At 49.7% G+C, this 25,876-nt stretch overlaps 1 protein-coding gene across 1 annotated transcript; it reads left to right on the top strand.

The window, feature by feature from the left end:
* Nucleotides 1-1,706: 1,706 nt before the first annotated feature.
* On the top strand, nucleotides 1,707-25,386 carry MOB1B (MOB kinase activator 1B). Its single transcript, XM_038135809.1, has 6 exons — nucleotides 1,707-1,854; nucleotides 16,056-16,222; nucleotides 18,651-18,744; nucleotides 19,770-19,903; nucleotides 20,928-21,091; nucleotides 21,382-25,386. The coding sequence occupies exons 1-6, from the start codon at nucleotides 1,841-1,843 to the stop codon at nucleotides 21,457-21,459; spliced, it is 651 nt and encodes a 216-aa protein (XP_037991737.1). The 5' UTR covers nucleotides 1,707-1,840; the 3' UTR covers nucleotides 21,460-25,386.
* The last annotated feature ends 490 nt before the right edge of the window (nucleotides 25,387-25,876 follow it).

The raw sequence follows: 25,876 nt of genomic DNA, 5'->3' as shown, positions 1-25,876 counted from the left end.
AATCCCATATACATGCTCAGTTTTGCCATCTCATTTTTTTACGCCGCTTTCAGCTGGAATGCTCTGTGTTTGCAGAGCTGTGCTGAAAAGCCGAGAACTTCAGCCCAGGACCGAAGCACTTCGCCAGCCCGAGGGCCCTTCCGGAGGAATTCTTGAGGCTGTGTGGATAAAGGGAGATGACAGAGGTGAGGCCACGGCCGTGCCTCCCCCTTACGTAAGGCTGCAGCTCCCTGCCAGCCCCTCGGGGCCGGCGGCGGCCGAGGAGAGCCCTTGATGTGACCCTCAGCCATCCCCACCAGCCCAATTTTGATGTGAGACATAAAGCCTGCACGTTACATAAGCGTCTCTCCTGGCCAAGAGCTTCCTACTGCAGCAACCGAGGTCTAATTTTAACTCGCCGCTTAAAAAATGAAACGTTCCGTGGGTAGGAGGAAGTGTAGGGGTGGGAGCGGGGGTTATTCGTGTGCCAACAGGAATGTGCCAGAAAGATCGGTGATGTGTTTCTGTTTGATTTACGTGCCCAACTGAAGTCTGACGGCATCTGTGACAAAGTGCTCCAAGACCCATTCAGCGCTTCGGCTAACGCAGCCGAGAGGAGAATTGCAAACGTCCGTGAAACGCTTTTTAATTACACCATTGCTGCCCAGTAAAACACTGGCTTTTAAAGGTGTCCCAAAAACAATAGTGTAATTTTAATTTACTTAAAAATGCACTGACCTGGCACTTTGACTTAGTCTGAAGGACAGAGAGTGGAAAATGCAGTTTCAGCATTTAAAAATGTGAGGGAAGCAGATGACTGTCAGTGTGGCCACCTGAGGCGTTAGAGCTGAAACCCCTGACGCGCTGGATGGAAAGTCAGCGTTGTGTGGGACTGTAGCCTGTTTCGATGTGCTGAATTTTCTGGATAAATCTGAAAGTCATCAGGCTTTTTTCTGGCCCACCTGCAGCAGCGTGAGGTTTCTGGGATGGCCAATTCCCCTTGCGGCAGGGGGGAATCCCTGGGGGTCATGCTGCCTGTCCTGCGCCCTCTCCAAAATCTGGCTTCTTACTGACCTACAAAGAGCGAGATTTTGGCGTGAAAATTATACCCTGGGATTGCAATTTCTGCCATAAAGAGCACTGGGATGTGACTGTATCTGCCTGCCAAGGGTTTCTTAAAAAAACTGCAGTTTTTTTACCTCAGAAGTTTAGCTTTTTTTACCTCAGCCGCCCATAGCGTCACCCGCGGGGTGCCCCTCCTTTGCTCACCGCTTGCCCTCACCAGCCCAGTTAGAAACTGCTCACAAATATTAGGAAATATTAGAATCCCTCTTGTCACATTTTGCTAAAAAGGGGGCTCGATGAGGAGGGCAGCAACGCCCTTAATACCTTTTTGTTCTTTTTCTGCTGCTGCTGGTGGTGACCTGTGGGCTGCTACCTGGCCCCCTTTGTCCTGAGGGCTGAGGGGAGCAGGGGGGCTCTGGAGGGGCAGGAGGTGCCCGTTTCCATGGAGGTGTCTGGGGCCACTCACACGGGCTTCTCTGAGCGGCCAGCGCGGGGGATGGCTGTGAGGGGATGGCTGTGAGGGGACGCCCGTGCTCGGGGCCACGCAAGGCCTGCTGAGGGGCAGCCCGGCGGCTGCGAGAAGAGCGCGGCCATGCCGGAGCGCCGCAGCCGTGAGGGATGAGGAGGCGGCGGCGGCGCGGGGGCCGCTGGGGGCGATGGCGGCCGGGCGGGCCGTGTCCCCGCCCCGCGGCGCTCTCCCCGCTCCCGCCCGCCCTCCGCCGCCGCCGCTGCTGCCATTGGGAGCCGAGCCGCGCCGAGCCCAGGCAGCCGCCGGTCCCGCTCTTCCGCCATCGCCATGAGCTTCTTGTTGTGAGTACCCGGGGGCTCTGGGGGGTCCTTTCCTCTGGCTCCGCGCCGTCCCGTCGGGCAGGGCAGGGCAGCGCAGCCCGCCGAGCGGCCGCGGCCGCCGCCCGTCCTCCGCTGCCCGCCGCTCCCCGCCGGCCTGGGGCCCGCTCCGTCCGCTCCCCGCTCTCTCCCTTTGTGCCCCGGCCCCCGCGGCGGCCCCGGGAGCAGCCGCCCCGCTCCGCCGGCAGGGAGCGGCGGGGCCGCCGCGCCGTGAGGGCGTTTGGAGGGCGGGCGAGCGAGCGAGCGAGCGAGCCGGGCTTCCCCTTCCCGTGCGGCTTCCCCTTACGGATACGAGTTTGAAAACAGCCACGGATCGCCAGCCCCGGGGACCTCCCCGGCGGAGGGGTGTCGCTGGGTAGGCGAGAGCGGGGTCGGGGTCCGTCACCCACCCGAGGGGTCTCGCCGAGGTTTTGTGATATTTTCGTGCGGGTTTCTGGTTTCTGGCGGGCAGAGGCTGGTGCCGTAGCCTTGTGTGGCGCAGCTGGGTCGGGAGCTGGCGTGGTGAGCCCCGGTGCAGGGGATGGGGCTGGGGGAGCCCGGGTGAGGACCTGGCCCGGCTTCGCTGCGGCAGCAGAGAGCTCCCTCGGGAGTCGCTGGCGGCTCAGGTGCGAGCGGAGCCCCACTTCTTGAAATTTTGCTCGGTGGGCAAGGAGCGAATGAACTTTGGTCCCTCCCCTTGGAAACAAAGACGGGGTACTTGTGACAATTAACATAAACCGGTTCAGTGACCTATTAATTAAGGCGAAGATGCGCTCTAGGGAAAGAAGGGCGATCGGGGCGGCTGGAAAAGGCACCCCGGAAGAGCCAAGCTCCATTAGGGCCTTGTCCCCGCTGAGTGTTCCCGCACACTCCCGCTTCCCTGCGACCGCTGCCGGAATATCTGGCGCTTGTTGGAGGCTTAGGTTGATAACCAGCAGATATAAACGTGGCCCGGGCTTAGAGAAGAGACTTTATCTCAGAGCTGGAGTGCCCTAGTAAGTTGTGTTCTCATGGAGACAAATAACCCTGGCGCTGGCTTCCTCCTCCGTCCCTCCCTTGCGTTTATCTTTTAACTCTGCCGTCCCCATCCCGCTGGCCTGCCGTGCTCCGTGCTCCCGGAGGGATTCCCAAAGGCACCGGCGGGAGGTGGGTGCAGATGATTGTCCGTGCGTGGAGGCGCGGTGCGCCTAATGAGGAGCCCAGCTGTCCCTCTCCTTCGTAATTCTCAGCTGCCACGGTGGATGGAGAAGGGGGGACAGGATTTTGAGTGTCCTGGGAGTCTGGTTTGCAAATTAGAGAGCCTCCCTCTCCGTGGCATTTGGCTAACTGGGAATGGAAAAGCATGAAACCCTCCACCCTCTGTCACGGGCAATAATGAGATGGTGGTTTCTTTTTTCAGACCCTTTTTTTCTGAAGCCTAGGGTAGGAAACCTTTACCCCCACCTCCATTGTTCCAAGTGATCCTTCTGGATGAAACATAGAGATGGAAGCTGGAGTTAGTGCGCAGCAAAGCTGGAAATGTTTGGCAGAGTGCTGTAGATGGCCCCTAATTTGCTCATCTGCAGTCTAGAAACGGGTTTAAAAAAAAAAAAGTTGAAAACATGCCTGCTAGGCCTCAAAGTGACCAGGGAAACTTTCTGTGATGCTGACACAGAGTTTTGGTGGGTTTTTTTGGTTGGTTGGCTTTTTTTTTTTTTGGGGGGGGGGGAGAAGCCAGAAAGTTAGCGTGACCTTTTGTCAGACTCGAGTTTTGGCCTGATAAGAGTTATTGTAAGATAGAGTGTGGATGTCTGCAGCTTTATTAATAAGGCCAGCTTGCATTCTGAGCTGCGACTCCCCCCACCGTGTTTTCTGCATGGTACTTGTAGCACAGTCTCGCCCAGTACTTCCTCTCCCCTTTGTCACTGGCGTGGAGGTGCCAGCAGTGTTTGTGGTCCCTGCCTCGGTGGCACTGCTGTCCTTCCGTGGGCTGGCTGTGAGGACTGGCTTGTCCTTGCGCAGCAGCACGGTTTCCTGTGTGGCAGCGAACCTGTGCCGCAGGTTTCTGCTCGGGCAGCGGGCTGCAGCCTGTCGGTCTGACACCCAAAAGCTGGGCTCTCCCGCGGGCTTCCCTGCCGTCCCAGAGCAGGGGGGTTGTGCTGGGATAACGCAGCGTCCGTGGGGCCCCCCCTTGTCCGCTGACAAATCCGTGGCTATTCTTCCCTGTTGCTAGGGCCAGTGATATATAAAGCTACATGGGGGGGGGGAAATAAAATCAAGGGGAGCCATTGTCTTCTCTGCTTATGGGGAACACTATAAAAAGGCTGTCTTGTGAGGCGAGTCACTGAATTAATACAACTGGGGTTTGACAGCAATTGTTATTTTCAGAGCCGCGGTTTTCTCCTTCTGATCCGTGTCTTCCTTTCTGAAAAGACTTTGTAAACCTCTCCAGCAGTTGAATAAGTTATCCCGAGTCTTTAAAAATTATTTAAAAATGGGGCTTGGACTAGAAAATATCTCCAGTTCCAAAAAACCTCTGCTTGGTGAGTTCTTTCTAAAAGGAAATTACAGCGTAGTTGCAGGTACTTCAGCTTACATCTCCAAGGAAAAAAAATTAAAGATAGTTCTGGTGGGCGTGCCATATGGTAACATGCTTGTGTTATCCTCTGCTGGCAAGACTTACATGAAAAAGGAAGCTAGATGAAAACCATTTATTTATAAAAGGAAAAGATTCAGATTTATTACTGAAGTTCTGAAACTGTCTTTTCTTTAAAAAAAACCCCACAGAGCCCCTATCTTTGGATTAGTGAATCCCTCTCTGAAGTTCCCAGCACAGGGTTTTTTAATCAAGAGATTGGTTTAGGTAGTTGTTTTCTGATTAGCTTTGGAAGGACGAGGAGCTGCTGGAGGTGAGCGAGGGTGAGTGGCTGTTGTTGGGGGCGCGTGTGTTGGTGAGTGAAGGCCGAGTTACCTTGCAAACCAAACTGGGGTGACGTGTCCTCTTCCTTCACTGCCTTGTTCTGCAGCACAGTGGAGCCTGGCAGCTGCTTCTGATGCTCCACATGGTTTGTTGTTTTGCTGTGTTTTTTTTTTTTTTAATTGAAAGTACACGTAATTTGTGTGTAAATATATGTGCAGAAGGTGTAGTGAGGTAATAGATTTTTTCCCCCCCTGACATCTCTTGCAGATGAATACCAAAATCAGAGCTGATGGGTTTGTTTTGAGATAGACAAGCAGTGTGGCCTTCACAATTCCTCCTGCTCTTGGAGAACATCAGGGCTGTTTGTTTTTGTCCCTTCCTCCGCTCCCCGAGGTGCCAGGTAGCAACGCGGGCAGTGTAGCAGCTGAGTGCTTGCTGAGTGCTCCTTCCATGCTTTTGGAGATGTGTTTATCTCCTCTCCATCAAGGACTCGCCCACAGGACCGGCAGGCACTCCTAGACTGGAATTTGCTCGTGGAAAAAGCAGCGTGTAGGCATTTGCAGACTGTTAGACGTGGGAAATACAGGGGACATCCAGCTATTTCCCCCCGCTATGTTTTAATGTATATCTTTACTTCACTTTTTGCTTGAGGAGCGCGAGGCTACTGTGGGATGAGGGCAGAGGCACTCCACACAGGGATCTGTTAACATAAAATCAGCTGCTTGACTGCTACCCATTAGTGCTGTGTCCAGTTCCTGTTTTTTTGTTTTTTTGTTTTTTTCTTTTAAGTACCAGGATTGAGAAGTCTCTCGAGTTTTCCCACAGGTAAATTGGAGAGAGAACTGTAAAGTTATAGCCAGCTTCCCAATTTTTTTTTTTTTTTTTAAGCCCTTGGTAACAGTAATTTTGAGTTTCGAGGAAAGCAGAAGTGTCCCGTAGTGGCGGGGTTTAAACGGAATCAACTCTGACAATCAGCTCACAGCCGAGTAAAACGTGGGGTTTGGGGTGTCACATAATGGAGTGCTGCTGCCTTATCGGGGAGCTTGGAGGTGGAGAGCAAGGAAGCTGCTTGCCTGGCTTTTGTTTCTGCAAGAATGAGTCTGCCTCGGAGTCACCGAGCTGTGCAGAGCAGTTCAGGCTGGGAGAGGTCTGCGCTCGGCCTGGCACTTGGAAAAACTACGTTTGCCCCTACTGCTGTGTTTTGGGAACGTGTAGTAGGTGAAGTGAGTGATTGTCTCTTCTAAATGTTGTTAGATAGCTCCTTCGCAGATAGAAGCATTCGTTTGTAATGGAAAAAAATAGCTTAGGAAGAAAGGCGTTGTTCAGTGTGAAAGTTGTGTTTACTACATCGCAGTGATGTCCGGTCTTAATTGCTTCCTAATTGTTTGCTCTTACGCCGGGATTGTTTTCCCTCGTTTGTCCTTCCCTCTTTGTGCGAGTGAGCCAATGGCGTTAGCTATTTGCCGGGAGGAGCACTGGAACGGGGATCAGTTTTGGGGGCGATTTGTGTCCTGGAGAGCCGCTGGGATTTTCGTCTTGATCCAATGCCTCGGTCACCTTTTTGCTTTTCAGACAGGGCTTTGCGTTTGGGGCCTCTTGGTGGCCACGGTTGCCCCTGCTGCTGTCCTGAGACACGCACAGTCGTTTTTAGCCCGTTTGAAAAAGGATGAAACATTAGAAGCGTTTGTCCGCCAGGCCGTGGGTGGCTGGAGGGTTGCGAGAGGCTGACGGGGCCGAGCTGCTTGTTTTTCTCGGAGGAGTAAATAGCTGCATTAAATTTGGCCACTTTAAGTCTCCCCTCGTAAGCAGTAAGGCAGATCTTGCTGCCAGAGCTATCAATAAGCCTGTGACCCACAAATCAGCCTCCACCGCAGGGTGTGCTTAGCGATGCTTTTAGCATTTGTAAACTAAGCCACTTCCTATTGGAGCTGAGCTACAATGAACTGGCTGCTTGGCTTGGGATCTTTTTTTTTGGGTTTTCTACTCCTTTTAAATACGCAGGGAGACTGGGTCATACATTCAGCTGCTTTTAACTCTGTTTTCAGCTCGAACCAAGTATAACAATCACTTTTCACAGACTTGGAACAATTTTTACATGTCATGACGTGAGGATCCAGTGCTTCGCTTTGTCATCTGTGTACACAGGTCTCCCAGATGCTTTCCCAGGGCCCTGCTGCTTGGGTAGACATTTTGAGGAGGAGATATGAAAGAAGGGAGCAAGAGCTGAGGATTTGCATGTATCCGTGCAGCTTAAATTGGTTCCTGGAAAATAAGTTTGAAATAACTTGTAATTTCTTAGTGAGGTTAGGTAAAATGCGTGGTGCATCTCTGTTTGCTTCAGGGCTTCGCTTCCCATTTCAAATCCGTAGCCTGAGTCAGCAGTCAGTCAGTTCACGGGAGGAGATGGTAATTTTGTGTGTCAGTCCCACCCTGAGAATTCATCAAGGTAACAGTAGTGTTTGCCTTGCAAATGTACTTTGATGCTTCTGAAAGCAGTCCTTGGAAGCGAATTCGCTCAATCTTTTGGGTCCTTTTTCCCCCCCCTGAAATCCATCTGTGACTGTAGCTTCTTGTGCCAGCTTGCTTCTGGCTTTTTTTCTGGTGTGTGAGGACACTTCTACCTTGTTCACCCTCTCTTCCTTCTCCAGTTCACAGCTGATCTTTGGCAGGAATCCATTCCTTTTGGTGTTCTTACACACCTGAAGAGATCCAGCCCGTGATGTTTCAGTTGAGGTTTGCTTGTGGTTTTTTTTGTCGTCGTCTGTCCTCGCACCACTTCATCTTTCAGTGTGGTCACTCCCCTCTGGAGTTCATGGCTTGTGTCCTTGAGATGCTGACGTACAAAATCTTAATCCCTTCCTCACTTGAAGGAGAACACCTTGAGGATAAGGACTCATGATGCCTGGATTTGTTGTCTTTATCACAAGTCTAATTCCTTTCTTTATGACAAAGAGAGCAAATGAGCTTAGGTAAGCTTTGGTAAATTCCTCTTTTGCTGGAAATTGAGACAACTGAGTTTTGATATGGACATGGTTTCAACCCAAATCATGATTGAGTGGGTTCTCTATTTTGCCCTTAATGAAATAACCTATATTTTGTTTTGGTAGCTGGTACTTTAATTGTGGTTTTCCCACCTTCAGTAGCACAGGCCTAGTTTTGTTTGAATGGATTAATTGTTTTAGGGACTTGCTCAGCGTTCTGGATCCAGGAATCAAAATGGCATCACTCTGTCTTTATGCCCACAAAATACTGCTTTTTCCATTGCTGAGATGTACCTTTCAGGAAAAACAGCATCTCTAATGTCCTGTTACTAACTTTTGTGGTTGACGGCTCTTCTTAAAATTCCTTGCTGCAATGGGAGTGCAAAAAACGAAAGAGGAGCAGTCTGAATGTTTAAAATTCATGGAACGGTTCAGCTGACTTTGAGCTCAACTGTGAAATGCTTAAGCTTAAATAACTTCAATAGAAATGTGCTCCTGTCTGTGTAGGAGCAGTCATTCCCTCTCGGTGGGTTTTCCTGATAAGATACTTTGGAAGAGATAGGCAAATTTTCCTGAAGATAGTTACCCGTGGCACAGACAGGATTTTATTAAATGTGGGGGTTGTGTAAGGAATACTTGGGGCTGAGATAATGCGGTGTATTTTTGGAAAGCTGTTAGATTATTCATTGCTGCCTCCTGTCCATCCCTCCTTCCTGTTGTTCTCTGTGTCATTTCTTGCCTCTAGTGAGTGTTAGTTCCTGGATGCAGACCCTATTTTGCCCATTAATCCCAGTCTAAGTGTAACCTTCCGTCTCTGTAGGAGATTCTCTGTTGGAGAGTTGCCGAGTATTTGTCCTTTGCCACGTTCCTATCCTCAGCCTGTTTTCCATGGTGGTTACAGTAAAGGGCGGCCTTTTAGAAAGTGTTAAAGTGACTCTTTCTCCATGAAAATTTAGTTAAATTTCTCCTTTAACTGCCCGTTCCCTAAGCACATTACGGGATGGTTCTTTTTATTGTGTTTAAAAGGATCGAAGACTGTCTTAAACTCTTCAGTGAAGCTTTTTTTTTTTTTTTTTGTTCCTTTAGAAATGCCCTGATGCGATTTCTTAGGTTGTATGACTAGATTTGCTTTAGTCATTCATTAAGCATCGGCTTCCAAAAGCCCTGATCAGCATTTTGGGAAGCCATCCATGTTCTGAGGCATGTTCTCCAAACACTATATTTGGTGTACAAGTAAGCATCTACATCATCTAATTTGATGCTAGAGCCAAGCTTTTATTACTGCCATTTATCACCCTCAGCGGGTCGTGGATGGCTTTCTGCAAAGCCCTGCTTCCTGCTTGTCAATGTATTTACGGGGTGTGACTGTTAGCAGCAGCCTGGGACGCAGAGGGCGTTACTCATGGGCAGACGGATAGTTCAGCTGGAGCTCAGGGAATCTGCGAGGCGGGAGCAGCACACACCTTTTGTGTGGGACGCTGCTCCCTGGCCATCACATGGAAGTAGCGCTGGAGTGAAGGAATCACAGGTATCTCACGTATTTCCTTGTGTTTCTTTCACGGATTGCTCAGGTTTATATACAGGGAAGGGTAGGTTTAAAAAAAAAAAAAAAAAGCCTGGTTGTGCCCACTGGAATGGTTTGTTAGGCACAGTCCTGCAGTAAAGAGGTTTGATCCTTGGTGGAAACTGAACTTGGAAACCTTACTGGGCGAAGTCGTGACTTGAGCTGGAGTTCATGCTGTGCCCTCCCTTACGAGTGAGCCGATGCTAACTGACAGAAATTAGGGATCCCTGAGAAAAGAGAGGAACATTGCAGGGAGCTTCATTAGGGGCTGAAATGTCCAACGTAGTGAACTCCACCTCGAGTTGGAGAAGGAGTACTTGATGTTTGCCTTCTTCAAAGCTCCAGCAGCCTGTGCTTTTAGGCAAGTGAGTATTAGGATATTAGAAAGAAGATTAGAAGAAATATATCTAGTTTGGATTGTTGCTTACAGTTCCACGAGGGGTGTGTGTTTATGTACTCAGTAAATGTTAATACTGAAATAGATGAGGAACCTCAGTCGGATTGAAAGGGCTCAACAGAACAGCCAAGCCTAGTGCTCACCTCGCTTGAAAATATCAAGTCTATTTGTGGTAAGCTTGAAATTTTGTGGCTGAAGACAGCGTTGTGTTTGCCTCAGGGTAGTCAGTGGATTCCTGGGAGTGTGCAACCAAATGTTTGGGGTGATCTCGATTCCTCTGGTGCCCCAGGATTTCAGATGGCTGTCAGGAAGAGGAGAACCTGCGGAGGAGGTACTTGGGGGCTCTGCTGCAAGCTTCTTTGTTGCTAATTGCGGTGAAAATGTGTTTCAAGTTTGGTGTTCTTAAAGCTCTGGGAAAAAGTCTGTGGGAGACTTGGGAGCGGAGGTGCGGTGGCATCCACAGTTTAGTGACACGGACACGTTCCGTTTCCTCTGCTGTCCCCGTGTCTGCCTGCCTGTCCCTGCAAGTCAGGAGGGCACGATTGCCTGGAGACCTTGGATCCAGGCTTTTCTGTGGTGGGCACTGCTGTTTGTGGCTCTGGCCTGCCCCTCTCTGTTAGTCCTGCAGGGAACAGGGCAGGAGAGGTTGAGTCACTTCCGCAGCCATCGGCTGCCTTGGGAGTAGTTTAATTGTGTTTGGAGCGCGCAGACGGGGCTCTGGTAGTATCCAGCGAGGGCAACTGTGACTTGCTTTGTTTATTTTGAGGATTTTCCAGGAGATGAAAGTGTATTAAATGAATGTGTTGTAAATGAAACAAGGGAATTTATTTTGGTTGTAAGCATAGCAAACCGATGATGATTTCCCGGTCATGGGATGGGGTTCTGGACGCTTGCTTGTTCCTTGCACTGGGAATTGCGGTTGCTCGGGGAAGGGTTGCATCCAAGTGGGTAAACAGCAGGAACACCATTGGGTGGAGTTGTAGCAGGCAGGAGCGCTGCAGCACAACACCTCCCCCTTGTTTACAGGCACTTTGTCAGCCTGCAGACGGAAAACGGAGGCAGGGGGAAGTGTAGGTGCCTGGCTTGGCTTGAAAACAGGCTGTGGCCACCTAACATCCTTGTGGGTTTGGCACAGCGTGCCGCTGCAGGGGGACCGAGGGCGCAGGGCGCAGCAAAGCCACCGCCCTCCAAACACCCTGAGCTTGTCCCCTGCTCAGAGCTCAGCCAGCCAAGGTTCCCCTTCAGGGGTGTTCTGGTGCCTGTAAGAGTTGTGCTGGACCCATCCCACATTGGCTCTAAGTCAGTGACTCTAAAGTGTGTGTGCACAGCAGCAAAAAAAGCATTTTAAGAATGTGCATGTGTAAGGGTTATGTGGGCTTTGACACTGAGGGGTGGTGGCTGGGGCAAGCAAAAGCAAAACTGTTCCTTAAGGCTGCCTTAAATAACTTTCTCTTTCCTGCATGTGAATCATCTGATAAATGGCTGCCCTTTTAACGTATAATGGGACCCGTGTTTTTTAAGAGCTGTTCGTGAGGTTGTGCCTTTTTCATCTGCCATCCTGTAGGGATGTACAGTTTTTGAAAACAGCTTTTTTTCCTAGAAGGGGAGGCCAGATTTCAGTCCCCATCTTGATGGGTAGGGAATGAAAAATCTCATGGAAACACTGATTTCCCTGTCAGTACTCCAGTGGAAGGAGGAAATAGCATACCCCTTTTGAGAAGCATCTTCAGGTTCAAAAACCTCCAGAGAATTCCAGTTACTCTGTGGTGTAGCTAATAAGCAACCAGCCCCATGTACTCTGTTCCCATAGGAATGACCGTGAGTCTGGGGAAGTTTTTCAGTTCAGTGCCACTGATTCCTCCTTAAACCAAAACAAAAGCTCTAGGCCTGGATTTGCTTTCAAACCATTGCCTGACCCTTCTGGGAGAGCAACTGTGTTGTGTAAGGAGTTGGCAGCTCCTCGCTGCTTCCCAGAGCTGCTGCATGGAATGCATCCTGAGTTCTTGCCTTGCTTTTGTTACCTGCAGATTCAAGTGGCTGGTCTGAGACAGGCTTCCTGCAATGAATGGGAATTGGATTGGAAAAAGTTGATTTTTTTGGTTCTGTAAGAACTGAAGGAAGCAACGCTTTGCCCTCACGCTGTCTCTCTTCAGAACAGAAATGTTGTGATTGTTCAGTTTTATAAATAGAAATGCTCAAGTTCAGTCTCATCAGTGCAGATTTTGAACATGTTCAGCTTAATTTCACCTGCCGTCCTTCTGATGCTGTGGTTCTCACAGGGAAAAGGTGTTTGAAGGCTGCAGCTATTGATTTCATTGTCAGAAAGTAGCTCAAGCTTTTATTTTGGTTTCTGTGTTGACCTGTTGGCTGGTGGTAACAAACCGCTCTCACTGTGATGTTTCTATTCTTAGCAGGATGTTACCATTTCAAGGCCTGGATTATTGTTTAAAGGCTGGAAATGTTTGCTTTTCTGGAATTTGGGTCTTGTCTTAGTGTTTCTGTGTTTAAAAAGAGGCACAGCGGGAGAAGGGAGACAAAGAAGTGCACAGCTCAAACTTGGGGGCTGCTCTGATAAACTCACTCGTGTGCCTGTGGCAGTGAGTTGCTGCCTCAGTTTCCCTGTGTAATGAGACACTAGTGATCCCTACTTCAAAGGTACTTTGGGAGGATTAATTGATGCTTCTGAAGGCGCTTGAAGATGAAAAAGCTGGAGTTAAAGCAGGAGAAGTTTCCATGCCCTGTGTAAATGTTCTGTACGGTTTTGAGTTCAACTTTTTGGGGATCTCTGCAAACACTTGGAAGAGCTTATTTCAGCCTGGCCGTGGTGGTGATGGCTTTGGGGATGCCCTGAGTGGTGGAGCTGTGCTTCCAGGAGTTAGTCACTCACTCCTTACCCCAGGGAAGGGGGCCTCAGCGCTAGGGAGCAATTGGAGGAATGTAGGTAGCAGGTGTGTGCCGAAAGTGCTGCCCCTGCACAGCAGGTCAGGGCCTGAGGTTCGTTCTGTGCTGAGAGCAGGCTGTGAAGGGGTAGCTTTTATGGATAAAGAGCCTAAACTTTCCTGGTTTAATTGAGGTTTCCCCAAATCTGCAGCAGACTTGGTGGAAATGGATAGAAGTCCCTGCGGAAGGGGTCTCTGGACAAATGGTTGGGAGTGAGGAGGTTTGAGCTAGGCCAGCCCAAGGGCTTCTCCTGGCAGCACTTACTGGGAACTTTATCAAGAGCTGAGGCTGGATATTTAAGCTGCTTTGAGCACGCAACATCTGCCAGTGCTGCTGCCTTTGAAGCTGAGATGAGCTCTTTGAGGTGGCGTGGGCTGAGGAGAACACCTCACATTTTTCCTTTCTTCTGGAAACATCCTCTTGCCAGCCTGAGACGGAGCAGCCTGCAGGAGGTGCATCGCAAAACCCACCCCCTGCCCAGCAGACGAGTGGCTCAAGTGACAGCTTTGGAGGAAATGTGGTGTTCTTGCTTGTGACGTGGCTGCGTGGGCTCCTGCTGGTGGGAAGGGCTTGCACACAGCCTCACACACAGTTCCTCATTCAGTGCTGGGCCCAGCTGCAGAAATAGGAGGGAGAAATCATTTGCTGGGAACGGCGCGTGTGGCAGGGAAGGGAGCAAAGCGTCCTTGGAATTCCCTGAGGAGTCCCTTCTCCTCGAGAGGCTGAGGATTGGCTGTGGCACGGTGTGGGCACGGCGCGACCTGCTCCACGTTTCATGGCCTCCTCGTGTCCGGGGAAAACGGGATCTTCACCGGTTTCTCTGTCCCCTCTCACTTCTGTGTTCATATGAAGGAGAGCTCAGAGAGTCTGGACAGGAGAAGGCCGGTGCTGCCTTTCTGTCCTAAAGCATTTAAAAACCTCGACAGAAACGGCCGGTTCCATGATGGAATGTAGCTGAAAATAGACTGTCCCACGTGACCCAGGCGTGGACGACAGTGTGTGTTGTTGGACACCAGGCAGAGCTCTTAAAAGTTGCTTTTTTCAGTGATTGCTCAAGGGGGTTGAGGAAATAGACCTGGGTCAAGACAGCTTTCTGAATCTGTCGCATGAAACAGATCGGCACGATAGGAAAAAGTAAATTTTTTTTTTTTTTTGTTAAATAATAGCAGAGCTTCTGGACTAATAAGGTAATTGGAGTACTGTTTAGTAATGCAATATTTTTAACCAAACTTTCCAAGAAAAACCACATCCTGTAAAGATGGAGGCTGCATTAGGGTGTCTCTGAGCTGTGTGTCAGGGACTGCGTTAAGTGGCTTGGCTGAACTGCATAAATGCATGGAATTCTGATAATTCATTGCCAAAATTGCAGGTATTTCCATAGCGTGCGAGGACTACCAGGCTGCAGTTATCCTAATGGCTTTTCCTTTTGGATGCCTGCCTGCCTGGCGTGTGAGACCGTTTCCTGCTGGCTTAGGGTGGCTGTGCTGCGTTGGAGAAGCAGGGATCACAAAGGTGTTGGGAGGCAAAGATGGAACAGCTCACTTAGAGGAGTACTTCATTCTGTTGTTACAGCCTTTGGCAGCTTACGGGAAGAACCCCCCTGTTTCTGGGAAGGGGGAGCAAGGATTAAATGCTACCTAAAGCTCTTTCCAACATGTTGCATTTTCTGCTTCCTTGACCGTGGATCTGTGCAGGGTGTTCAGCAGATCTGCAGTGACTTGGTTTGTTGGCTGGCAGACTCACGAGCTGGGCTGGGTACGGTGAGTTCCCACCCAGAGTTTCTCAGAACAAACTACTTACCTAGGGAATTCCTTCACCATGCTTTCCTGTGCCCTATTCCCAAACCCTCGTGCCTTTGTTGGGCTTACTCAGTGCTAAAATACAAACAATAATTGCTTGGGTTAGTTATTTCATAACCTTTTTCCAGGTTGTGTTTAGCTCGCGCTGGGTTCCTTCTGCTTGTGCTGACACATGTGGAAAGATAGTGATCCCAGTCTCTTCTGCTCTCCAGATGTTTCAGGTCGTATTTTCACTCCTCATGTTGGCAAAGTGCCTCTAAAGTGGCTGTGTTCCTGAAAAGAAAATAATTGGGTTTAAGTGAAGTAGTCAGTGGAGAGATTTGTGGCGTTTGTTCCTTGGGTTTTTTTCAGTCTCTTCTTTGTTCAGAGCTGGTTTGAGTCTGGCCCGGCACCAGGTGCAGGTGGCTGCAGGGGTGGGAGGTGACGGCAGCTCCCTGAGCCACAGAAGCTTCTCACTCCCACTGGGAGCCAATTATTTAATTCAGGATTTGTGCCTGCTGTCCTGGCCTAGGGTGAGGTGCAGATGGCTGGAAGCAGCTACAAGTGTCCTGTAACAGAGCAGCCGGGAGCAGGATGTTCCCTCCTCCTCCTCCTCCTGGCTCCTGGTTGCATTTAGCAGCAGGCTGCGCCGGTGTTGCTCGGCTGTCCGTGGCAAAGCTCACGGCTGTGCAGCTCTACCATCCCGGGATGCCTGGAAGTCCAGCCAAGCCCTTCCTCACAGCGCCCAGGATTCCTTCAGAGGCCTGTGGGAAGGGGAGGATGCTGCTGTCCCTTCAGAGCCCCAGAGAGTCAGAGCAGCTCTGGGAACAGAATCCCAGGGTGGTTTGTGTTAGAAGTGACCTCAAAGACCATCTCATTCCAAATCCCTGCCACAGGTAGGGACGCCTTCCCATAGCCCAGGTTTCTCCAAGTCCCCTCCAGCTTGGCCGTGGACACTTCCAGGGATCCAGGGGCAGCCACAGCTTCCCTGGGCACCCTGTGCCAGGGCCTCAAATAAAGAGAGACAGCATTTAACACCCCACCAATAAAAAATTCCGTTTGGTCCTCAGAGAGATGGTGAAACCTCGGCCGAGTCTTTATCTAAAGCCATGAGATCTGGATAGTGTTTGCGTTGAGAATTCTGCTGTCTGGGTTTCACAGCTTCCCACTTGCGTTGGAATTCAGAGCTCAGTCTGCCCATTCTGACAGAACTCTTCTCTCAGCTCATCCACAGAAATACTCAGGAATACTGACTCATTTGACACTTCCCTGCAAATATTTAATTCTGTGTGTCATATTTCTGACATGTTAGGGGCTCGTGTGCCATCCAGGCGCACTGCCATGTTTTAACATGCAAATGTCCAAACGCTTTTTCTAAACCAGTCCATCTTCTTCCAAACAAAATTTTAGGTAAGGAAGTGATTAGGTCAGAAAATGGTTTAAAGCCAGGCAGAACACCTGCTAGTTTAGCATCCCAGTTTTTGGTAAATACCCTGTTGGAATGTGAAAATATGTGAGTGGGTCAAGTATTTAATGTTAATCCTGTCCCTGCCTGGGACTGGTCTGCTTGTTTCCTTTTTGCTTCCTGTTCCAAAAGGTCTCTCAATATCTCCCCCCTCTCTTGCAGTGGCAGTCGCTCTTCCAAGACCTTCAAACCAAAGAAGAATATTCCTGAGGGGTCTCACCAGTACGAGCTGCTCAAACATGCCGAGGCCACGCTGGGAAGCGGCAACCTGCGCATGGCCGTGATGCTTCCGGAGGGGGAAGACCTCAACGAATGGGTTGCAGTTAACAGTGAGTCACTGGCTTTTTCTTCATCACGGGGCTGTTGGAGGTGGGCTGACACGTGGGGCAGGACAGCTGTGCGTCCCTTTCTGTTCCTGGAGAAAAGAGGAGTTGGGGGACCTCGCTCTCTACAACTTCCTGACAGGAGGGTGCAGCCAGGTGAGGCTTTGCTCCCAGGGAACAGGGGCAGGGTGACTGGAAACAGCCTCAAGGTTCAGGCTGGATGTCAGCAAGAATTCCTTTCTGGAAAACGTTGTCCAGCATTGGCTGTGTTGGAGTCCCTGTCCTTGGAGATGTCCAGGGGACAGCTAGATGTGGCTGTCAGAAGGTGGGGATCAGCCACAGGTTGGACTTGATGATCTCAGAGGTCTTTTTGCAGCCTGAAAATGGTTCTGTGATTCTGAGGGGGTTTGTAATTTTCCTAAAGTTAGTTCCTTCAGTTCCTACCAAGTTTTGAGCCTTTGCTCTGGTTAGTCTCTGATGTCATTCTTTTAACTTCCTCTAAAGCTGTTTGTCCAAACTCTCTGCTTTCGGGCCAAACAATGATGCCTAAATTAGCATTTTCTCATTGCCTGACCTTGTCTCCTCCTCCTCCCTCTCCCTGCTGCACGGATTTTGCCCTCTGCTCCTAAAGAATGGATTCTGCCTTTGCACTGTGCAGTTTTGGCTGCCACCAGCTCTGTGCCCTGTCTGGGTGTTTGCTCGTCTTTTGCCTCTCAGGCTTCGTGTGCTCCAGGGGTCCTATGGGGCTTATTGTGCACTGCAGTAGAAATGATTGCTTGAGTTAAATGTCCTCCAGTTGTTTCTGTGGTTCTGCCTTTTTTCTCCTTGCTCTTTGACATGTTTGGGAAGTGAAACCGTCCCACTGACTCTCACCTTCCTGTTCCCAAGCAGTCATGCAGTGCTCTGGTGCTCCGCTTGCCTCTGCTTCCAGGGCAGGCTGGAATTGCTGACACCATCCTTTGCAAAAGTTAACTCACACTGCGTTGCAAAACTAGACTAGAGAAAAGAGCCAGCCCACTGCTGTGAGTAAGCATTGCTTAAGATGCTTCATGTGTTGCTGGCATCCTTCCCTTCTGGTGGTTCCTGCACTCTGCGTGTCTGCTTTCCTGCGTGGCAGTTCCTTCCCTTCCTGAGTGACCTGGCTGCTGAATTAGCTGGCGTGCAATTGTAGCTGTGTAATTCAAGAGTGAGCTGGTGAGGGGCTCCCTTCCCTCAGCATCCCCGCACCACGCCGAGCTCCAGCAGGAGCTGTGAGCCCCTTCTGCTCGCAGAGAGCTCTCATCAGGAGACAGAATGTCTCCTTCAAGTCATTGCTTTTGCCCTTCTCGACCCTGAGAGCACAAAGCCAAACGTGCTCTGCCCTGCTGCTTCTTGCTCTGCTTTCAGCCTGACCAGTGTCTTAGGGAATGACTTGATGGGCCGGTGGATTTTGAGACTTGCACGTGTGGGATTTGCCGTCATCAGGCTTTCTGTGGGAGCCCGTGTGGGTTTTCTGAGCATGCTTGCCTCGAAGCAAGCAGTGGGCTGTGGTTTCTGCTGGGAGCAGGGAATGGAAACTTAATTAACAGTTCCTGTGGGCACTGGAGAAGCGAGGACTGCCGTCCTACATCTGCTGAGCAGTAGCTGTGACTTGCTCCAGTGACATTTGCCTCATCTTGGCTGTTTATCCTCTGAAAAGTACCTGCAGATGCAGTGGGTTGTATAAGCTGATGGCAGTGACCACAGTTCCTTGTGACAGAATGAAAAAGAGCCTTCTTCTCTCAGCGTTTGGAGTCATTAACTGGAAGAGTAACTATAACAGTAGGGTTAGATGGGCTATTGGGAAGAGATCCTTCCCTCTGAGGGTGGGCAGGCCCTGGCACAGGGTGCCCACAGGAGCTGTGGCTGCCCCTGAATCCCTGGAAGTGTCCAAGGCCAGTTTGGACTGGGCTTGGAGCCACCTGAGATAGCAGGAGGTATCCCTGCCCATGGCAGGGGTGGAACCAGGTGGTCCTTAAATTCCCTTCCCATCCAAAGCAGTCTGGGATTGTATGAGATGTTCTTGGGAATACAAAGCCTGGGGGAAGCCGCTGTCACCTAACGAGTACCTGCTCCCTCTAGTTGGAAAGTTTATGCTGAAAATCTTTCTTGGATTCCACACTTGCCAGTAGAATTTGGGATTGTAATGCAATGCACCAAACTTTCAGCAAAGGAAATGACTATGCTTTCTCCTTCCTTTGTCTTCTTCCAACTGAAGATTTTGCTGCAGTGAACAATTAAATAGTTCTTGCTGGAGGCTGTTCCAGAAAGTCGGTGGTTGCATTCCGCATCTCTTCTATAATGGATCTTAAAAAAGCAACAAGAACGGAGTTTTTTTTCCCCAAAACCCTTTCCAGAAGCCGTGCTTTACAGTCTGGGCTGCAGGGTGCTAACGAGTGCTTTCCATGCTTTCCAGCTGTCGACTTCTTCAACCAGATCAACATGCTCTACGGAACCATCACGGACTTCTGCACGGAGGAGAGCTGCCCCGTCATGTCTGCTGGCCCCAAGTAAGAGCGTGCTTCTCCCCCCCTGGTGACGGGGTGCACTTCTGGAGATGATTTCTCATTTCAAAGCTTGAGACCAGCTGAGAGGAGTGCCCAGAGTTGGGTGGCAGGGATGTGAAAGAGAAGAAGGATTTGAATGTCTGTTAAGCGGGTGGGGAATAGCAAGTTGATATTTTTTGGTCTGTGCTCATATTTGGTTGGTGTTTATTTTTTTTCCTTTAACCTGGGAAGTAAACTAATTATCAGAATTATTTTTTCCCCGTCTTTATTTTTCTGAAACATTAATGAGGGCTTCTTAAATGAAGATTTAAAGGTTTTATGTGCAGGCATTCCATTGGGGCTCACCAAAATGTTCCTTGTAGGTATTGTAGAAATAGTAGATGTCTGGATAAGTGTCCTTGTGCCCTTCTGGGATTCTTGCTTATGCTTTTGTTCAGACATCCAGTGTTTGTGCTTTTTCCTTCTCTCTGATGCAGTTTGTTGTTTTGCTCTGGCACCAGACTGATCTCAGCTAAGTGTTGATATTTGTCCTACATGAATACGACTTAAATCTTGCTATTAGGGCAGTACTGGGCGGTGAGCAATGCTGCTTTTTCATGAATCCAGACACACGGTCCATTTGGCGTGTCTGGAATTTCTGCGTGTGTTCTTGGATACAGTTTTAAAATGCTTGCAGACCCTGTGATTTGTTGCTGTTAGAAAAATGTGGGGGGTTTTTTGTCCCGTTGATGAGGGTGCTGCTCACAAATTTGTTTATGGTGAAAATACTCTCCCAGCAGTTGTTCTGACCAAACCGAATTTGCTAAACAAATCGAGAGGACAGATTTATCAGCTGAGCTTTGCATAAAGCCACGTGTGCGATCTGCAGCATACAGACGCTGCGGTTCACCCGGGAGCTGGCCTTGTCAGACTCCCCGTGCTGGGTGTGCTTGGGGTTTTTCAGCACTGTCTCTGCAAGGTGATCCACCATCTGGCAGGCCCATCAGGAGTGACTCCCTGGTGCTCAAGGCCGCCTTGTCTCACCCCAGGTACGAGTACCACTGGGCAGATGGCACCAACATCAAGAAGCCCATCAAGTGCTCCGCACCAAAGTACATCGATTACCTGATGACCTGGGTCCAGGACCAGCTGGATGATGAAACGCTCTTTCCTTCTAAAATAGGTGAGGGGGCAACTGCAGCTGAGCAGGGCACTCGGCTGACACCTGCACAGCAGCACTGCAGGGGTGAAAGGTCTCCTCAGTGCTTGATGTGCGGGGCAGGTTTGGAAGGTTACATTATCTGTCTGCGCACGCTTATCTTTGAAGGTTTGTTGTCATGCTTGAACTCTGATCCGTGTGTTAGTACTCCTGATAAACGCCTGTCACAATTCTGGGTGCAGGAAGTACACTAATAACTGGTTCTGTTCATCAAGTCTGGTGTTGCATTCATTTGGAGCAGTGACTTGTTTCTTGAGAAATAACAGCAGAGGGTCTCAGACCCTTATAACCAGTAACTGGCAGCTTGTTGTCACAGAAGAGATGTCTGGCACCTCTGGAGGAACTTTCAGGCCTTATCTCCAAAGAAGCTGAGTTGCAGCTTTGATCCTAAATTGATGATTTTTTTTTTTTTGCTTGGTTTTTTTGAAGTGAAGATAAAAAATAGATCTTTTAAAGAGGCTTCTTTCAGAAAAGCAGGAGAGAAATAATCACCAGGCAACAGTTTGGGAAAGGTACCAGGGGAGATGTCTTGGTTGCCTTAACTTTGTAAATAGTTTCTGAGGCCACGTACACGTGTGCAGGGCAGGCTGCAGCAGGAGCATGAGAACACTGATGGTGGCACCTGAGAGCATTGCTGAGGTCCTGACTGGCCTCAGAGCATCCAGAGCCTCTGGCCTTCAGGCAGGACTTGGGCACTGGGAAAGGCTGCAGAAGAGCTAAGCTGACTGGGGAGACCGGTAGGTGAGGAGGAGCTAGGCGGGTTTCCTCTTCTCAGAGGGTTGATACGTATCTTTTTTTAGCCTGGGGAAGTGACAGCTGACGAGTTCAGGGCTCCCAGGAGCCGCTTGCCGTTTTCCAGCCGGTTTCGGTAAAACCTGTGCAGTGACAAAGGCCTGCTGTTGAATCTGATTCCATCTGCCCTGATTTTCACAACAGACCAACAGGGCCTGGCAGTTGGAGAATAAGCCCTCTGTTTTCTTCTCCCCAGGCGTACCATTCCCAAAGAACTTCATGTCAGTGGCCAAGACAATTCTCAAGCGTCTCTTCAGAGTTTACGCCCACATCTACCACCAGCACTTCGACCCGGTGATCCAGCTGCAGGAAGAGGCACACCTTAACACTTCTTTCAAGCACTTTATATTTTTTGTTCAGGTAAGGACGTGGCAAACGGTGTTCTCGCTTCCAAGCTACGTTATCCCCCTTCCCTTGTGGGAAAAAAAACAGCATCTTCCTAGGTTCCCTTCCTTTAAGAGGGAGAAAAAGCTTCAGGCAGTGCAACACTTGGGGTCAGCGAGTGGCAGATGGGCAGGGGAGGATGTAGTGGCTGAGCCTGGGCTTGGAGGGCTGACTGCCAGCTGACTTCTGGCTAAATGAGGCTTCTCACCTCAGCTGTACCCACAAAACTCTCTATGTGTGTGTCTTTCTCCTCATCCCTGTTACAGGAATTCAATCTTATTGATAGAAGAGAACTTGCACCACTTCAAGAACTGATTGAAAAACTCACCTCCAAGGACAGATAAAAGGAAGAGGACTTCTTGGAGTCACTTTTTTCTTTAAACGAGTGTGTGGTATTTGTTTTTTGTTAATTGTTTTTGTTTTTTTAAAAAAAAACAACAAAACAACCCCCCTGTGCTGTTACCAGTGACAGCTGAGATCTACTTTTCTGTGCTTTTATTAGGGGAAATCTTTTCACTGTTAGTGACATGTGGTAAATAGCTTTTTTTTTATTATTATTAATATTATTTTACTGTTCTTATTCATTGTGGAATTTCTAGCAGGTGCTGAGTGTTTATTAAGGAAACGTGCTTGGTTGGGGGATTGACTCTGCTGGTGGATGGGTTCTTGTGTTGTGTCAGTGGTAGCCCATTCTCATGAAGTCCCTGGAAGACTTGCTTACATTCTCTTAAGTGCCTTGGCAGACTCACTTCTGAGGTGCAAAGCACATACAATACTGAACATTGCTGGAAACAGAAAATATGTACTAACACCCAGACACTTACTGAAACTTGTTTTAAAAATATATATCTATGCTTACACTAGGTTAAAAAAAAAAAAAAAGCCATAACTTGCTGAAATCAATGATCTCCAGCTTTTAATACAAATACTTGTCTTATTTTTTTAGAGATGAATATAGAATTTTTCAGAACTAGATTACTTCTTAGGAAGAAAAGCGAAGCGCTCGCTAAGGCGGGACGGCGAAGGTGGCGTCAAAACTACACAGGCCTTGTGCTTAGCAAGCAGCTCCGTGCCTGCTGCCATGGGACTTGGCATAGTTGCTTTTATTTTCTTAGCAGGAGAGCGTCAGTTGGGTCAGCCAGCTTGTTAAGTTCCCCTAGCAGTTGCCAAATGAACAGGTAGTTTGCACAAATACGGTTAGGGAAGGTATTCCCTAGGAAAATATTGCACTGGGATAGTAGTAATAATAACAAGGAGAACCTGGCTTGAAAAAGATCTGCTGGAAAGGTGTTTTGAAGTTCGGAATGCCAAGCCTGGCTCTGAGGAGGGGCTCTGGTGGCCAGTGTTGGAGGAAATGTGTCTTGGAGAGGAGGTAGTTTCTGGGGCTGCTTTGGAGTCGCGTTACTGTGGTGGTGTTCTCCCCTGTTTAAAACCACTGCCCGTCTTCAGGGAGCTCCAGCTGTTGGGAAAAGCAGCAGGAGCAGGGGAGGCCGAGGTGAGCACGTGGAGGAGGAGTTGAGCTTCTGTTTCGCACGCCTTGGCTCGACCAAGAATGCCGAGTCAAGTTGGAGCTGGCATGCAGGAGCCTGCGGGAGAGGCGAGTGGCCATTGGCACGGGCAGCAGGGAACAGCTGAGCGCAGAAGTGACTCCCCTGGGAGCTCCCGGGCTCCGGTGAGGGATCCTGATCTTCTGGCTTTTCCTGTGCCACCATGCGCACGACAGCGCCGAAGCCGCCCGTCTCCCAAATCCAAACTGCTCGGTTTGGACACAGAGAGAGCCAGGCAGGAGCTCCCAGGTGCTAAACAGGGGGTGCCTCCCTGTTCAGGGTGACTCCTTGGTTTGGTGTCCTGTGCCAGCAAGCAGCAGGAAGGATGAAGGTGTGGAAACGAGGATTTGCTTGGACACGGCAGTGCGGGGGTTGACGTTCCTGGCACGCTTGTGCCCTGGCAGGGCTTAGTTCTTGTTGTCGCTGTTGTTGTTGCAGTTTTTTTTCTTTTGAACAGCCAGTTCTAGAAATCCAGAGGCATCTGCTGCAGTTCAGCCCATCAGAATTGGAATGTATCAAAATGAGTCCTATGTGGATGGTGTGTTTTTTCAACTCGATACCTGGCAGTAGGGAGTCTTTGACCTTATAGTTTCTAGGCACGTAATAAAAGCTTGGAGATCATGATTTGCCTGACAGCTGGATGAACACATTCTTTGATTACACAACACTTGAAAATAACATCATTGAGGACGTGTTTGCAGCGGTGGGGATTCGGGGTCCCCGTGCTGTTTCTTTTTGCAGCTTTTCGTTGTTGTTTTGCTTCCGAACGCTGTGGGACCAGAAGTTGACGTGTGTTTACACTCTCGGAGTAAGGGCACATGGAAATGCCACTCAAAGGAATCTGGATCGAGTGAATGTGTTTATACAATAGTGCATTTATGGGAGGAAAAGGGGGGGACACCCCCTGCCCCTCCAGATAAACCCCAGAGGAGCAAACCCTGCTCTGCTCCAGGCCCCCGCTTTGGACTTTGAGGGGTGACGGGCGCTCGGGGTCACAACCTCCCGGCTTTGGTCACGGGGAGCAGAAAGTGCCAGTGGGCTGGAACCAGGCTGTGCTTCCAGTGCTGCCTCAGGCCTTCCAGTCTGGTGGGGTCCCGAATTCCTGTGGTTTGTGGTGGTCTGCTGCTACCAGCACGTTGGATCTGGTCGGGGCTTTGGGTGGCGGCTCCTCCCTGGAGCTGGGAAGGGGCCCCAGGGAGCTCAGCCAGGGGTGGATGGATACAGGATGTGTGTCCAAGGCTTTGCAGTCCCAGTCAGGGATGCAAGTTACTCCAGCAAGGAGGAACCAAACCACCGCCCTCTGCTGCTGCAGGTGGCTGAGGGGACAGAAGAGGTTCTGAGGGGCAGGCAGCCCATCTGCAAGCATCCCGTTTCTTTTCCTGCTTACTATGCAATGTAGAGCTTTGAACTTCTGCTTTTCCGTGGAGACGGAGAGGAGCAGTGCCCTTACTCATTCCTTGGGAACTGAGCCCTCTCCCAGTGTCCCTGACCCTCAGTTACCAGGTAAGGACACCTATTTGCTGCTATGGACTCAACTCACCTTTCAGATTGTTCCTTTCTCTTTCTCACCCCTCTTCCTTTCTCCCGGGTCGCCAGACACAGTTTTGCTATGAAATCCCATCCTTCTGGACAGCTGTGGTTTTCCTTGCTGCCCTCTCCTCCTCTCCTGCCTGCCGGAGTGCTGTTCCTGTACATAACCCCCCTTTTGGTTGGATTAGCTGAGGAGCTGCAGCACCAGCAGAGATTCCTTGCTTTTTCCCCACTAAAGTTTTCCCTTCTGCGCCGGATCTCGTTTCCTTCACTGCTGGCAGCAGTGGTCTCTTTTCCAATCCCTCGCTCCTTAAACCACTGGCAGTTTTATGGACGCCCATCGTTTTTTCCTGGATATCTTCTCTTTTAACACGAGACTAACGTTGGTGATTTTCAGTGTTAAACCTTCCTCTTCCCCCGCTTCTCCTCTTGCCAGGTTCAGTTTGCAGCCTAGGGAAATACCCAATTACCTTATTTTGTCGGAAGAACCGATTCCCCAGATTGTTCATAGAATATTGTATTTTTAGGGGAGATTAATTTTTTATAGCCACTGAACTATACTCATTATTTTTGTACGTTTGCAACTTGGGGACGATTTTTTCCGAGCCGTGTCGCGGAGGGAGCGTTTGTTGTCGTGGCTGTCGGACTGCTTGGGAACGCTGTGCTTGTGTGGTGCAGGGGCACGTGCCCTGCTGTGCCCTGGGAGAGAGAGAGAGAAGCATGCAATAAAAAGGTTTCCGTGAAAACCGACGAGGTTTGAGTACAAATTAACGAGGCTTCGGTAGAAGGCCATTCTTGAAGGCAAAAAGAAAAAGAAATTAATTCTGAAAGCGACACTAACCTTTCCTCCTCCTTGGGAATCCTGAAATATGTGGGGCAAAACTCAGTGTGATGTGTAAAATGCAAGGAGAGAACCCTTACTGTGAGCTAACTGTGCCAATACCGCTTCAGTTCGTAGTCACTGATGGAGATTTCAGTTCTAAACGAAAACGGCTTTTGATTAAACAAGAATAAGTTGAATGTCTGAAAACCCGCACCGTGTTTATTTGAGAGTTGTAAATAATGTATACAGATGGTTGTATGTGAAGGGGCAAAATATTTAAATCCTAGGGTTTTATTGTTTTGGTTTTTTTTTTTTTTCAATAAGAAACTGAAGGCTGTTTATAAGAGAAAATAAATAGCTATGTTTGACCATGACTGTCTTTCTTTCCTTCTTGGACTGGCTCCTCAGTGGTCTCCTGCTGGTAAATAGATTTTTCCCCTCCCCTCTGCATTGGAAACGTGTGACCGGGACACAGCCAAGGATGCTGTTGGCTGGCCGGTGCCACAGGAGGTGCAGCGGGCTCCCCTTTGGGCCCTGCCCCGCAGCACTGGTGACTTTTTTAGGCTTTTCTTTCTCTGGAGCGCTCCAGGTTTCCTGCCCTCCCATCCACCAGGGGTTCTGAAGTGCCCTGCCCCGTGCTAAGTTGCTCTCACACGTGGCTGGAGGGCACTTCGGAACAAGGTGGTTAAAAATTCAGCTTTTACTGGGATTTTTTACACAAATCTGGGGCTGTAACTGCCTGGCTGCTGGTGCCCGTCCCCTTTGGCTCAGGATTTTTCCCCGTTCAATTTGTTTCTGTTGGGGAGCTTTTAGGCTTTCACAGAATCCCGCATTGGTTTGGGTTGGAAGGGACCTTAGAGC

The sequence above is a fragment of the Motacilla alba genome, chromosome 4 (assembly GCF_015832195.1).
Source record: "Motacilla alba alba isolate MOTALB_02 chromosome 4, Motacilla_alba_V1.0_pri, whole genome shotgun sequence".
NCBI classification, from domain to species: domain Eukaryota; kingdom Metazoa; phylum Chordata; class Aves; order Passeriformes; family Motacillidae; genus Motacilla; species Motacilla alba.
This window is presented reverse-complemented; position numbering and strand designations above follow the sequence as displayed.